General features: G+C 38.9%; 1 protein-coding gene across 1 annotated transcript in view; it reads left to right on the forward strand.

Moving 5' to 3' along the window:
* Positions 1-14,389, forward strand: part of tmem170b (transmembrane protein 170B) — a 54,382-nt gene that overhangs the window by 10,997 nt on the left and 28,996 nt on the right. The window contains exon 2 of the mRNA XM_080204710.1: positions 12,018-12,188. Within this exon, the coding sequence (XP_080060836.1) occupies positions 12,018-12,188 (171 nt within the window). The remainder of the gene's footprint in view (positions 1-12,017; positions 12,189-14,389) is intronic.

Genomic DNA, 14,389 nt, shown 5'->3' on the forward strand with positions numbered 1-14,389 from the left:
CTCCGTCTGCCTCCTTTGCCTTTTTGAAGAAGCGTTCCCTTGAGACACAACCTTCAGAGAAAAAAACAATCTCATCTCTGTCCTAAATAGATCCCTTTATTGGGCTTTAGTAGTAGATTCTCCCATGAGAGGAAGCATTCTTTCCACATCCATCCTGTCAAGGTCCCTCAGGATCTTGTTTAAATCAAGTCGCTTCTTCCTCTTCTAAACTCAAGTGTGCAACTTTCCACATAAAATGACCCACCCAATCCAGATACTAGTTTAGTAAGCTTTCTTTAAACTGTTTCTAATGCTTTTGCATCCTTCCTTCAATAATGAGAACAGTACTCCAGATATGGTCCCACCAATGTCCTGCACAACTGAAGCATGACCTGCCTACTTTTGTACTCTATTCTCCTCGCAATAAATTTGATTAGCTTTTTTAACTACTTGCTATACCTACATTCTAGCTTTTTATGATTCATGCACCAGGACGCCCAGATCCTTCTGCATCTCAGCTCTGCAGTCTCTAGCCATTTAGATAATCTGTTTTTGTTCTCTCTGCAAAAGTGGGCAAATTCACACTTTTCCTCATTATACTCTATTTCTTTGCCCACACAATAAGGTTACAAAGGAAATATAGCTAGGTTGTGTCTTCTTCACAACTTACTATCTTAAATTTGTACCATTTCAGTGGTTGCTTCATACAAATCATTTGTATGAATTGTAAAAAGTTCAGGCCCCAGCACAGATCCCCATGGCACACCATTCATTGCATCTTGCCAATCAGCAAAAGACCCATTGATACCTACTCTAAGCTTCCTGTTCACCAGCTAAACTTCTATCCATGCCAATATGTTACTCCCATTAGCTTTAATTTTTTACAATCTTTGTTGTGGCATTTTATCAAATATAGTCTGAAAATGTAAGTATATTACATCTACCAATTTCCCCTTTGCCCACGTACATGTAACTACTTCAAAGAACTCCAATTAATTGGTTAAACATGATTTCCCTTTCATAAAATTGTTGACTCTGCCCTACATTTTTCCAAGTGCCCTGTTATAATCTCTTTTTAATAGCTTCTAACATTTTCTTTGACATGGTGCTTATTTGTTGTTTGCTTATTTGTCTCCTTTTTTTGAATAAAGCAGTTACATTTGCTATTTTCCAATCTCTTGGTATTTCCCTGAATCTAGGGGATGTTAAAGTTAAAACCAAGCATCCACTATCTCACTAACCACTTGTGAAGTCCATCAAGACCCTGGGGACTTTTCTGCTCGCAGCTCCTGCAATTTTCTCAGTACCACTTCCCTGGTGATTATAATTTTCCTGAGTTTTGCCCCCCTTTCCATTTTCTGATTGATAACTATTTCTGGGATGTTACTTGTTTCCACTATAGTGAAGACTGGTACAAAATTTCAGTACATCTACCATTCTACCATCTTCTTTTCCATTATCTATTCCACAGACTTACTCACTTTGATTTCATTTTGTTTTAAATATCTACAGAAACTCCTCCTATCTGTACTTTCTTTTTCTTTACCTTATCAATCTTTTGGTCACTATTTCTTTTTGATATTCTGTCCAGTCTTCCAGCCTGCCACTTGTCCTTATGCAATTATGTGCTTTTTCTTTTAAGTTTACGCTATCTTTTCAGTTAACACTAGATATTGAATTTCCCCCCTAGGATTTTTCTTGTTGGAATTTATATATTGTATTCTGAAATATCCCCTTAAATGTCTGCCATTGCACCACTACTGACCAATCCCTTTTACCCTCATAATTTCCCTCATTTATGTTTAAAATACTAGGTTCTCTCTTAACGCTACAGAGAACAGTGAATCCCCTTCACTACTCTCTTCTACCATTACGTTGTTTTTTTCATTCCTGCCACTTGACTGTTCCTCTACCATAGTGTCAAGGTCCGTTTGCTGATCCTCTCTGCAGATCCCACTCTCCACTAAACAAATCGTGGCTCCTGCACTCCTGCCCACGTGAGTCACCTTACCTGCCTCGCTTGCAGTCACACCATCCTGTGCCTGATTTGAAGACTCTGAGCTGGAGCTGCAAATACGTAATGCAGGTTTGTTTACCCTGGGTCCCGCTGCATTCTTCTGCTCCTTTTCCGATCCCACATCCCCATCAGATTCCTGATATTTTTAAACTGTCTTTCCAATGTTGCTTAATGATATCCTTTAAGTAAGGAGACCAAAACTGTGTACACTTCTCCAGTTGTTTTCTTGCCAATGCCCGGTATAACTGTTACAAAAAAAATTTCTGCTTTTATATTTAATTCCCTTTGCAATAATTACAACTTTTCATTAGCCACCTTAATCGTTTTGCTGTACCTGCTTACCATCCTTTCTTTGTGCTTCACATACTAGGACATCCAGATCCCACTGTCTGTTTTCTTCAATCTCTGCTTAAATAGTATGCTGCTTTTCTATTCTTTCTACCAAAAAAGTGTTGGGCCACTGTTACTTGTCATTTATATTAATGATTTGGATAAGAATATAGGGGGCATGGTTAGTAAGTTTGTAGATGACACCAAGATTGGTGGCATGGTGGACAGTGAGGAAGGTTATCTCCAATTGCAGCAGGATCTTGATCAATTGGGCCAGTGGGCTGACGAATGGCAGATGGTGTTTAAATCAGACAAATGCAAGGTAATGCATTTTGGTAGATTGAACCAGGGAAGGACTTACTCAGTTAATGGTAGAGCACTGGGGAGAGTTACAGAACAAAGAGATCTAGGGCTACATGTTCATAGCCCCTTGAAAGTGGAGTCACAGGTGGACAGAGTGCTGAAGAAGGCATTCGGCATGCTTGGTTTCATCGGTCAGAACATTGACTACAGGAGTTGGGACATCTTGTTGAAGTTGTACAAGACATTGGTAAGACCACACTTGGAATACTGTGTGCAATTCTGGTCACCCTATTATAGAAAGGATATTATTAAACTAGAAAGAGTGCAGAAAAGATTTACTAGGATGCTACCGGGACTTGATGGATTGAGTTATAAGGAGAGGCTGAATAGACTGGGACTTTTTTCTCTGGAGCGTAGGAGGCTGAGGGGTGACCTTATAGAGGTCCGTAAGATAATGAGAGGCATAGACAAGGTAGACAGTCAATATCTTTTCCCAAAGGTAGGGGAGTCTAAAACAAGAGGGCATAGGTTTAAGATGAGAGGGGAGAGATACAAAAGTGTCCAGAGGGGCAATTTTTTCACACAGAAGGTAGTGAATATCTGGAACAAGCTGCCAGAGGTAGTAGTAGAGGCGGGTACAATTTTATCTTTTTAAAAGCATTTAGAAAGTTATATGGGTGCAACGTGTATAGAAGGATAGGGGCCAAATACAGGCAGTTAAGAGGTTTAAAAAGGGCAGCATGGACAAGTTGGGCCAAAGGGCCTGTTTCCATGCTGTAAATCTCTATGACGCTATGACCAAAGTAAGTTGATATTTTCCTGCAACCAACTGCCAAATTTTTGCCCACTCCCTTAGCCTGTCTATATCTCTTCACAGACTGCTCATGTCCAATCACAACTTACCCTCTTGCCTATCTTCAGAAAATTTAACAACCACATGCGTTTGGTCTCTTCACCCAAGTCATTGAGATAGATTGTAAGTTGTTGAGGCCCCAGCTCTAATCCCTGTGGCAACCCATTAGTTTCAGCTGCCTACTCAAAAATGACTGATTTATTCCTAGGGGGGGGCAATGGCATAGGAATTGTCACTGGACTAGTAATCCAGAGACCTAGGGTATTTCTCTGGGGACCTGGGTTCAAATCCCAGTTTGGCAGATGTTGAAATTTGAATTTAATAAAAATCTGGAATTAGAAGTCTGATGACCATGAAACGATTGTAAAACCCCATCTAGTTCAGGGCAATTAGGGAAAGGCAACAAATGCTCACCCAACCAGTGATGCCCACATCCCATGAAGGAATTTTTGAAAAATTCTCTGCTTCTTATTAGCTAATTAATCTTCTTTCCATGTCAGTATGTTATTTCCCCTTTTACTGTGAACCCTTGTTTTGTGTGGTAACAATTAATGTAGCTCACTATCAAGTGCTCTGGAAATCCAAGTATACCCATCTATAGTTTCTCTTTATCTCAATTATTTGCAACTTCCTCAAAGAAATTTAAATTACTTGAGCATGATTTTTACAAAGCCATGTTGAATCTACCTGATTGTATTAAGAGTTTCTACATGCCCTGCTGAAACCTAGATTCTTGTAGCCATTTAATTCTCTTTTAGTTGGGCATTTCCTGTTAATGTTTTGTTTTTCTTTATTCTTTTGGGGTGTGAGGATCACTAGCAAGGCCAGCATTTGTTATCCATCCCTTTCTCCCTTTGAGTGGCTTGTTAGGTGATTTCAGAGAGCAATTAAGAATCAACCACATCTGACTCCATCTGAATTCCATCTGACTCCAGATCCATGATAGACCAACTGGCCAGACATCAGTGAACCAGATGGACTGTTATGATGATATAGTTTCATGATCACCATTACCAGTTTGCATTTGAGAATTAAGTGCATTTCAATTTTACCAACTACTGTGTCACATTTCGACAGAACTTTTCCAAGCAAGTGCAGCTCCTTCCTTTCACCCCTTCCAGATGTAACTTTTTTTTATATACTTGCAATTTAGTTTGGTACTCACCGCTCACATTGCAGACTGTTCCACATTAGGGACACCAGTTGCAGATTGGGTGACTGCTTTGCAAAGCACTTCTGTTGACTGCAAGTGTGACCCCAAACTTGTTGGCCTGTTGTTTTAATTCTCCATTTTGCTCGCATGCTGACCTCTCCTCCAATATTCCAATAAAGCTCAATGCAAGCTTGAGGAACAGCATCTCCTGTTTTGAATAGACAGTTTGCAGCTCTCCATACTCAATGTTGTGATTAGCAATTTCAGACCATAATCTTTGTCCTTAATTTTTTCCATTTCTTTTGGCCTTAGATTTTCTCTTGTTACCTCATCACCCTACGAATTGCATTTCACCCAGACATAGTTTCTTGTTATCACACCCTTTGACTCCGCCCCATCACTTAATGTTTCCTACTTTCTAACCGGTCAGTAACCATCCCTTTTGCTGTTTATTTTTAAACTTTCCCATTTCATTTGATTAAAACCTTTTGCATTTCTCATTTTTTTCCTTTATTCCATTGAAAGGTTATTGATCTGAATTGTTAACTCTATTTCTCTCTAGATGTTGCCCCACTAACTGAGTTTTTCCAATATTTTCTGTTTTTAGTTAGCTATCAATAAAACCTTTTTTTTAATGCATGAATAGCAGAAGTAGAGAAAATATAGATTGTTTTGCTCTTTATCTCTTTAAATACCCTATCATGTTTTGTTAGCTTTTGCTGTGTGGAAGTTGTGAAATGATGCATTTTTGGCAATTTCCTAATCCTATTTTATCAAGCTCTCTCAGCTGAAGCATACAAAACCCCACAGCCTTCACCAATTTTTCTTAAATGGTGCTGAACAAATACTGCAGTGCCTGTCCAATTTGGGTGCAGCCATTATTTCTGTTCATGGTTTTTTTTTTATACCCCAGAGAATTATAGCTATTTGTGAGTTTCTTTTGCATTATTAATCATATTTTTAACTTGCTTTTTTGCAGTGCTATCACCTTTTTCTCCTTGTGTGGCACTGGAAATATGCTCAAGCATTTCTGTATGTTTCTCAATCCTTATAATTTTTTAAAAATAAGATATATGGCACAGAAACAGGCTATTTGGTCAAGTCAATCCAGTGCTCGTGTTTATGCTCCCCTTGAATATTGTATTAACCATTTATTCCATTTTCTTCTGTCTCATTTGGTGTCTAGATTTCCCTTGAATGTTATACTATTCACTTCAACATTCTTGCTATTTTTTGAGTGAAGGAATTTCTTCTAAATTTGAATTGATGGCCTCTACTTGTGATATTCTGCACAAGAGGAAACATTCCTTCTGTATCCACTCTCGTCAAAATATTAGTTTTAAAAGACTTCTATTGGATCACACTTCAGCTTTTTGCTCAAGAGAAAAGAGACCCAACTTGTCGATCCTTTCCTGTATGTTTCTGACATCATCCTTGTAAATCTTATCTGCACCCACTCCAGTGCCAGTGCCTCTATTGTTGCTATATTGTAGTGACCAAAACTGCACACAGTACTTTTTCAGTGTGGTCCAACAAAGGCTCAATATTTCCCTACTTTTCAATTCAATCCCTCCAGAAATAAACCTGATGTTTGGTTTGTTGTTTTAGGGTCTTAACCTTTTAGTTATTGGTGTCTTGGTTACTCTGAAATGATTTTGTTCCTCTACCCCACTGGGACTTGAACCTTCCAAACTGTAAATGATGGAAACTATGCTTTCAAAGCTTGTATTTTTTTTGAGACATACCCTAACTGAAAAAAGAAACTGAGAAAAGAAGCTTAACTTTCTGGGTTTCTAAGGGGATTTAGGACTGGAACTGAGGTTGGAAACTAAAAGTTATAAGGAGATGATAGGCTGAAGCAAATAGACGCCTGTTCCAGAAGCTGAGAATGGATAAATCTTCGGCTGTTTCTGTTACCTGGAGATAACATTGGTGGATCTAATGCAGCAAGACCCTTGCGAGCAGGTTGGGCAGGCATGTAATTTTTGGATGTAGACTGTGATTTGGGAACTCTGCTTGGTTGTACACTACTGTCAGCTGAGGATCAGGTTAAATCCTTGAAAATGAGGAGCTGAAACTCTTCACAAAAAAAGACTGTGCTGAGTTGGCTGCTGAACCAGGTGATAAGACTGGTCTTTGTTGTATCTGCCATTTAACATGTAATTTATTGTTTATAATCGACTGCAATTTGACTGTTAGTTTATATTTAACTGCTGTTGATTTTGGGTTTTAAAATTATAGATGTTCACACAAGATGGTTTTTAGTGCTTGCTTTCTTTGACTTTTGACTCTTGTATAGTTTTTTTGTTTTAAACTGGAATTTTGTGGCTTTATTCTTTCAGTAAATAAATAAGATTTTGAGTTTCTGTAACTTTTTTTTAAAGTTTACTTGTCCCTCTAAGATTGTAGTGCCGTCTACCAGAAAGTAGTACCCAACGCTAATCTGAGTTGAACTTTAATAAACTTGCAAATGGGCAATTAATTGGTAAATAATGTCACCCTGTTTTTTTTTGTAGTTCTGTTACAGTATTGACTGCTTATGGAAATCAAATTCCATCTTCTGACACTCTGAATAACTACCCTTTATTCCCATTCTTTGCTTTCCATGTTGGAGCCGTTTTGCCACTCGTCTCCTATCTCCACATTCTCTGGTTGTCTTCAGTAGTTCATTACCACAGAAATCCTACAGTGCAGAAGGAGACTGTTTGGCCCATTGAGCCTGCACCAACCACAATCCCATCCAGGCCCTATCCCCATAACCCCACATATTTACCGTGCTAGTCCCTTTGGCCATGTTAAATTGACCCTCAGTGTCAATCAACTAACCTACACATCTTGAATGTGGGAGAAAACCAGAACATCTGGAGGAAACCCATAAAGAGGCAGGAAGAATGTGTAAACTCCACATAGTCACCCAAGGCTGGAATTGAATCTGGGTCTCTGGTGCTGTGAGGAAGCAGTGCTAACCACCATGTCACCTGTTATGTGGCACTTTTTTTTTGAAGGTCTTTGTGAAAATTCAAGTAAATTGCAACTACTGCATAACCACTGTTACCTTCTGGAAATTCAGTAAGATTGGTGAACCAAGATTTTCCTCTATGCTGATTGTTCCTTATAGTTTTCATGTGAAGATGCTCATCTATTCGCTCCTGCAAAGATTCCTTTATTTCTTTTCTACCACCGATAAGTTGATTGGTTTACAATCCCTTTTCTGTACCCTTATATAAATACAGGAATTGCTTTAGCTATCTCCTTGTCTCGCACTGCACATTTTTCTGATCAATTATTAACTAATAATCCATTATCACTACTGAAACTCACTACTGGATTATAGCAAATTTTCCAGTGCTGACGTTAAACTCAGTGGTCCATAGTTACCTACTTTCTCTCTACCTCCATTTTTGCATTAGCTACCGTCTGATCTGTAGGAACCAGTTCAGAGTCCAAAGAATTTTGGAAAACGACCACCAATGGATCTACTATTTCCAGGACTACTTCGTTAAGTGTGCTGGGATGAAGATTATCAGGCTGTGGAGATTTATCCACCTTAAGTCCATCAATTTCCCCAAAACTATTTCTCTATTAATACTGGTTACCTTCAGCCCCTCACTAAAACTTGTTTTTCTAAGGATTCTGCTACATTGTTCTTGTCTTCCTTTATGAAGACCAGAAGCAAAGTATGAATTTAGTTTCTCAGCCATTTCTTTCTTCCCTGTTATGAATTCTCCCATTTCTGACCTATGTTCACTTTTGTCGATTTTTTTTTTCTCTCTACAGTCAATTTTTATGCCCTTCACTAGCTTACTTTCATACTGTTTTCTGCTTCCTTATCAATCCCATGATCCCCTTTTGCTAATTGTTAAACTGCTCCCAATCCTTGGGCCTATTGCTTTTTCTTGCCAATTTCTATGTTTCTTCTTTGAATCTAATACTACATTTTGGACCACTATCATATCTGGTTTTTGCCGAATACATCATAATAATCACACTAAGCTACTTTTAACCTACTTGACAACTTTAACTTGGCTATGTAGTGCTGACTTTGAGAATTTGCAGACTTTTCATACTTGACTGCTGCTTTTGTTTTTCTGAGGCAGTGAAGTAACTAATGTTCAACATCTTAGTTTAGACACCAGGGCCAGAATTTTACCGGAGACTCGGTAAAGCATTCTCTGTTGGCCTCGGGTAGAATCGTATGAATCTCAGGTGGGTGTGCTGGTAAAATTCCGCTCCCAAGTATTCCATAGTGATTTTCAAAAATTTTTATTCTGCAATTCTCCCCTTTTTGTCATATGAGGTCCTACTGTCAATTGTTTGTTTTTTCTCCTCACCCCCACTTCATTTTAATCTCTTACTCACTGTCCCATTTTTTTTTCCTTTTTCGTACAAATGTTCACTTATATTGACCCTATTCCTGATGGCAATCTTTTTTATCCTTAAATCTCCCACACTAATCCCTTTTTATTGATGAATGAATCTATTATCCCTCAATTAATCCATCATTTTAAGTTCTGTTGATTGACATGGTTTCATGGTCACAATTTTATTCCTTATAAAACTCTATTGACACATTTTTTTTGTTTTAATCCTCTTTAGTTGCCTTGAACGAAACCAGAATCTTTCTTAGCATAGCTATTTAATTTTTTCTCTCTCAACTTTGGTGATTTGCTGATCCTCTGAACTCCTATTAACTTGGGTTCTCTAATTCCCCAAAGAGCTCTCTTTTTGGATCAGGGAAAAACAGTATACATCAAAAGCTTTATCCCTCTGTCGGTCTCTTGCTCTGGTCTCTAATGCAATTGGTGTTGTCAGATAACGCGAGGTAGTTTAAGTGATCTATGTTTGTTAAATAACACCGCTCCCCCCCCCCCCCAGCTTCATCCAGCTGCTCCTTCCCTATTGGATGAACCTCAAATTGCTTAAACTCCATGAGGCCCATGGGGGGGGGGTGGGGAGATCTATTGACAATCCCCCTTGGCCATGCCTGCACTAAAGAAATGAAATCTGAAGTTAAAAGAACAGAGGAAAAGGGAGCTAGAACAGTTACAAACAAAGCTGAGAAGGAAGTACTGAAAAGCCAGAAAAATGTGAAGTGATTTTAATGCTTGTAATACCACATTACAGTTTGTGAAGCAGTACTTGAAACAAGTGGCTGGATCTCTGAGAATTTGTAAAAAAAGCTTAAAAGCATTTGGGACAATAGAATCTTGAAAGAGTTGAAAAACCTGGAGGTGGCGAATCCTTGTTTAAACAATGGAGAGGAAGCCTTGTTTGAAAGGATAGTTGGAAAACCTGGAGGCGGCTCTTTGACTAAAACAGCTGATGGAAAGCATTGTTTTAAAACGTGTCTTTTTGAGAGTGGAATTTTGAGACACTCATGACAATGATCTGGGGAATTTGAGGGGAAATCCACAGAAGATCAATCGAGTAGCATTTGTCACTTGGTTTTAAGAGTTGTGTGTGTTACCACAGTTAGCCTGTGGCTTAAAGGGACCGTGTTTATTGAGACAATTATAGCATAAGTTATATTGTGTACATTTGTGATGACAAGGAGTGGGGGGCAGGTGAAGATGTATTGCATTATAGTCAAACTTTTCATATTTTAATTTTTTTGTTGTTATAAGCAAATTGTCATTCCTGTTACTCTGTTCTTCCACGTTTTCTAAGAAAAAAAATACAGGTTATGGCCTTCTGAGCCAGGCTTCTATTCTGGGATGTTTCCTGTCTAGTTATAAGATCAACTGGGATCTTAACAATCCTTGCCCTTAAACCAGGGAACTAAAAATTTTAATTCTTCAAAGGCATCCAATTCCTGCAAGTTGTAAAAGATTTAATCAGCAGCTACATTGAATTAATGTTGACTTTTACCTATCAATCTTTGACTGCAGTTTACTGTATTCTCACTCCATTGAAATTAGTTCTCCTCTAATATCCTATTTGTACTCTGAATTGCTTTTTTTCCATAGCAGTCCTAATCCCTATGATACAATTATCAGCGTTCCCTAAATATTCTCTGACTGACGCAAGATAATTTTGACCCCCTCCTTCATTCCCCAGAATGAAATCCAACAATGCCTCCTTCCTTATTGGGCTGGAAATGCACTGATGAAGAGAAGTCTCCTGAATGCATTTCAGAAATTCTTCCCTTTTTCATTATTAATATCTCAATCTATGTCAATATCACTATCAAGGATGAAGTAGCCTGCTTGATTGGCAACCCATTCTTCAGCTTGAATATTTGCTCTCTCCTTCACAGGCACAACTTGGCTGCAATGTATTCCATCTTCAACATGTACTGCAGCAATTCGTCCATCCTTCTTTGACAACACCTTCCAAATCTCTGGCCCCCTATCACCAAGAAAGACAAGGGCAGCACTGTCATGGAAACACCAATGTATGCAAGTTCTCCTCAAGTTGCACAGTCCTGATGTGGAAACATATTGCCATTTTTTCACTCCCGCTGGGTAAAAATCCTGGTACTCTCACTCTAATAATACTGTGAATGTATCCACATCGCACAGCAGTATTGAAAGAAGGTGGCTCACCACCACCTTCTCCAGGGCAATTGGGGGCAGGCCACTTTGCCAGCAACATTCACATCCCATGGATAAGTTCAAAATAAAACCTTTGGTCCTGCGTCGAATCCGTTAAGTGCGGGAATACTGTTGTGGGCCTCTGCCCACCCGTGCTATGTTCACATTTCAGTTTTTGGTTCCTGGTGCTTTGAATTTTATTCTCTTGAGGTAAAATCAGCAAAGCTCCCTTTTTTCAAGTGCACCTACTCATAAGATTCGTGATTCCAACAGACGTGCTTTTCTTTGTCCGCACAGACAATTTGAAAATGTGTTTTTGTAAGGGGAAGGACTGGTCACCTGCAGGATAATGCACTGTGCCGTTACATAACAATCCCGTCCTTGTAAAACCTTGCTTTAATGCCAGCAATGTAATAGAAAGTTGTCTTCTGCACATGCTTTTGTTTTGAGGTCAGTTTTACTGTGCAGTCTGAGCGTTACATTTCGGTGTTGCATTTGTTAGAAAACCAACATTTTTAAAAGTGATTGGCGAAGAGCCAGAAGTAATCAATCCTTAATGCTGTAAATATCCTCAGCACTTTCAATTAACTTAAAATGAACAGTTCACATATTTACGATTTGATCTCGAAAGTGAACAACTAGGTAGCAGACGCTGTAATCACCCAGTAAGTGGGAAAATGTTCAGAAGAGAAATCTATCAATTCTGGGAGCTTGTTTCATTTCTTTCAATGAACTGTTCTGTATTTGCCTAATGCTGTGTCTTTTCATAAATGTCAGCAATGTGAAGGTTTTTCTAAGATTTTGTTTTAGTGTTTTATACCTCCTAATTATTGTTTTTTTTTCCTGTAGAAATGTGGTACTGGGTTTTCCTCTGGGCTCTCTTCTCCTCTCTCTTTCTCCATGGTGCTGTGGGCCTGCTGATGTTTGTAATGCTTCAAAGACACAAACAAGGCAGAGTGATATCAGTGATAGCCATTGTTGTGGGCTTCCTGGCATCCATAACTGGAGGAATGATCACCAGTAAGTACTTGAACTTGAGCAACAAACGTGTATGTGACATTTTGCTAGTTTGGTAAGTGTTGGATAAAGTTAGATACAGATACAGGATGAGCCATGATTTAGTTGAATGGCAGAGCAGGTCTGTGGGGCCAAATTTTTCTTGCGTTCCTAAACTCAGGGCCCAAACTGTAAGCATTGTGTCAAACTGGTCTTTTAAATTGCATATTTATCTGCTTTGTTTTGTCAAGGTTTTCAAAAAAAACTGGAAGTCCCAACTTTTTGGAATATGGTGATGTGATTGTTGGTGGTATTTGCATACTGCAAGATGCTGCTCATAGAATAGACATGTAACACTTTCTGAAAACACTTGGGGATTCTTATAACTGGGTGCCCTTCCTTTAGAAAGAAATATTGTCAATTGCAGGAATTATTGATAATCCTTTTCTATTTTTGGGACAGTGAGTGATGTTGGTGGGGATGGAATAATAGGGTTATAGCATGAAGAAGCTCATCTAATGTGAAATTAAAAATCATGAAACACTTGACATAGCAATGGCAACTTGCAAATAGTGGTGGAATGACTGATTTCCTGCTGAAGAAGAAAGCCTTGCTGAGATCTCTGTGGCAAAATCTTCACTCTCTTGCCACACAGTTGATCATCGTGGGATTACCACTATTGAACTGCAGTCTGAGTGGCCAATTGCACAGTATTTCACAAACAAAAAACAAAACTCTAAAATAAAAGCGATTTATTTATTCAAAGTTTGGATCATGTGGATGGATTATGATAGAAGCTTAAATATTAATGAATTGGAAAATTAATTATTTTAAAAAATGTAATTACTCTTTTATTATTTAATTTTTTTCTGGCCTTATTGGCAGCTTATTGGAGTTATTTATTCCTCATTGCCATTTAAAAACCCAGTAACTGCACATGAAAACCCAGAAATGCAATTAGTCCAGACCTCAACTTCTGCATTTGATTTTTGTCATTTTGGTGAGCATAAGATGCTTCATTCCAGGTATGATTCAGGTGACCCACTGGGAAGCTTTGACCAAAACAAAATTTATTTAAAAATATAGTTAGAATAACAAAAAGAATTTGTGTAACTTTTACCATTCAAAATACTTGGACATGGCAAAGTATAACCTTTAACAGCTAGCAATCTTTTGCTGTTCCAATTTAAAGCAATACCCCATAGGTATACACTCACCTTCAGAATTACTTAGCATAAAAACAAATATGCATTCGTGATGCTGGATTTTCAGCCTTTTAATACTTCTGGACAGAATCCAGAGAAGGGCACATCCTCAAAACGGCAAAGGGCTACCTCTCTCTCTTCCAAAACAGCAACTTCATTTGAAGCAATATTTTTAAAGTGGCATCTAGACCTTTTGGCTAAGATGTAAATGAGACCAAGCCTCGGAGGAGGTGCAATGCCTGCTCCAATCAGCTGGCGAACTGTAAATCAAGCCCAAGACAGGGAGTGTCTTGTTAGCTTAGATCTGGAATGTCTCACTTGTTGAGACTTTGAATTGGATTTTGATTGGATTGAATTGGATATAAACAAAAAGAAATCTGTTCTTATGAGTATCTGATATGCCTGCTACCTGGGGGCCAGGGCAGTGGGAAAGGGGCTTGCTCCTTCCACCCTGTGCATCGGCCTGGTTTTGCAGTGCCTCCAGGAATGGTGCACTTGGGAGTTGGGGGACATGGTCCCCGAAAGGGTAGGGGGGGATTTTCAGTCGGGCAGCATGGTCGGTGCAGGCTTGGCAGACCAAAGCCTGCACCGACCATGCAGTAATTTTCTTTGTTCTTAACAACTCTCAGATCCACTCTCATAGAGGAATCTCCAAAAGAAGAGACTTATTTCCTGGCAGATTCCAGTCCCCAACTTCAGAGAGGAGGAAAGAGAAATTGCTCTCTCTCTCTCAACTCCAAAAGCAGCGTTTAAAATGGATTATTCTGTATAAGCCCAGATTCCCCATCACATGACCATGCCTGCCAATCATCCCAATCAAGCCAGATTCTGCAAAATCCGAGGGGAAAACAGCAGAATAGCATTATTTCAGATTAAAACCAACATTCTAGCCATTAGAGGCAGTTATGTTTCTGCAGCAACAATACAGGATGCCTCTACATAGAATGGCTCCGAATGCATGGCACTGCTACAACAGATCCTGCATTACAACATAAGAGCTAGGAGCAGGAGTAGGCCATC

This window comes from Carcharhinus amblyrhynchos, chromosome 2 (genome assembly GCF_965287045.1).
Source record: "Carcharhinus amblyrhynchos chromosome 2, sCarAmb.v2.hapA, whole genome shotgun sequence".
Taxonomy (NCBI): Eukaryota; Metazoa; Chordata; class Chondrichthyes; order Carcharhiniformes; family Carcharhinidae; genus Carcharhinus; species Carcharhinus amblyrhynchos.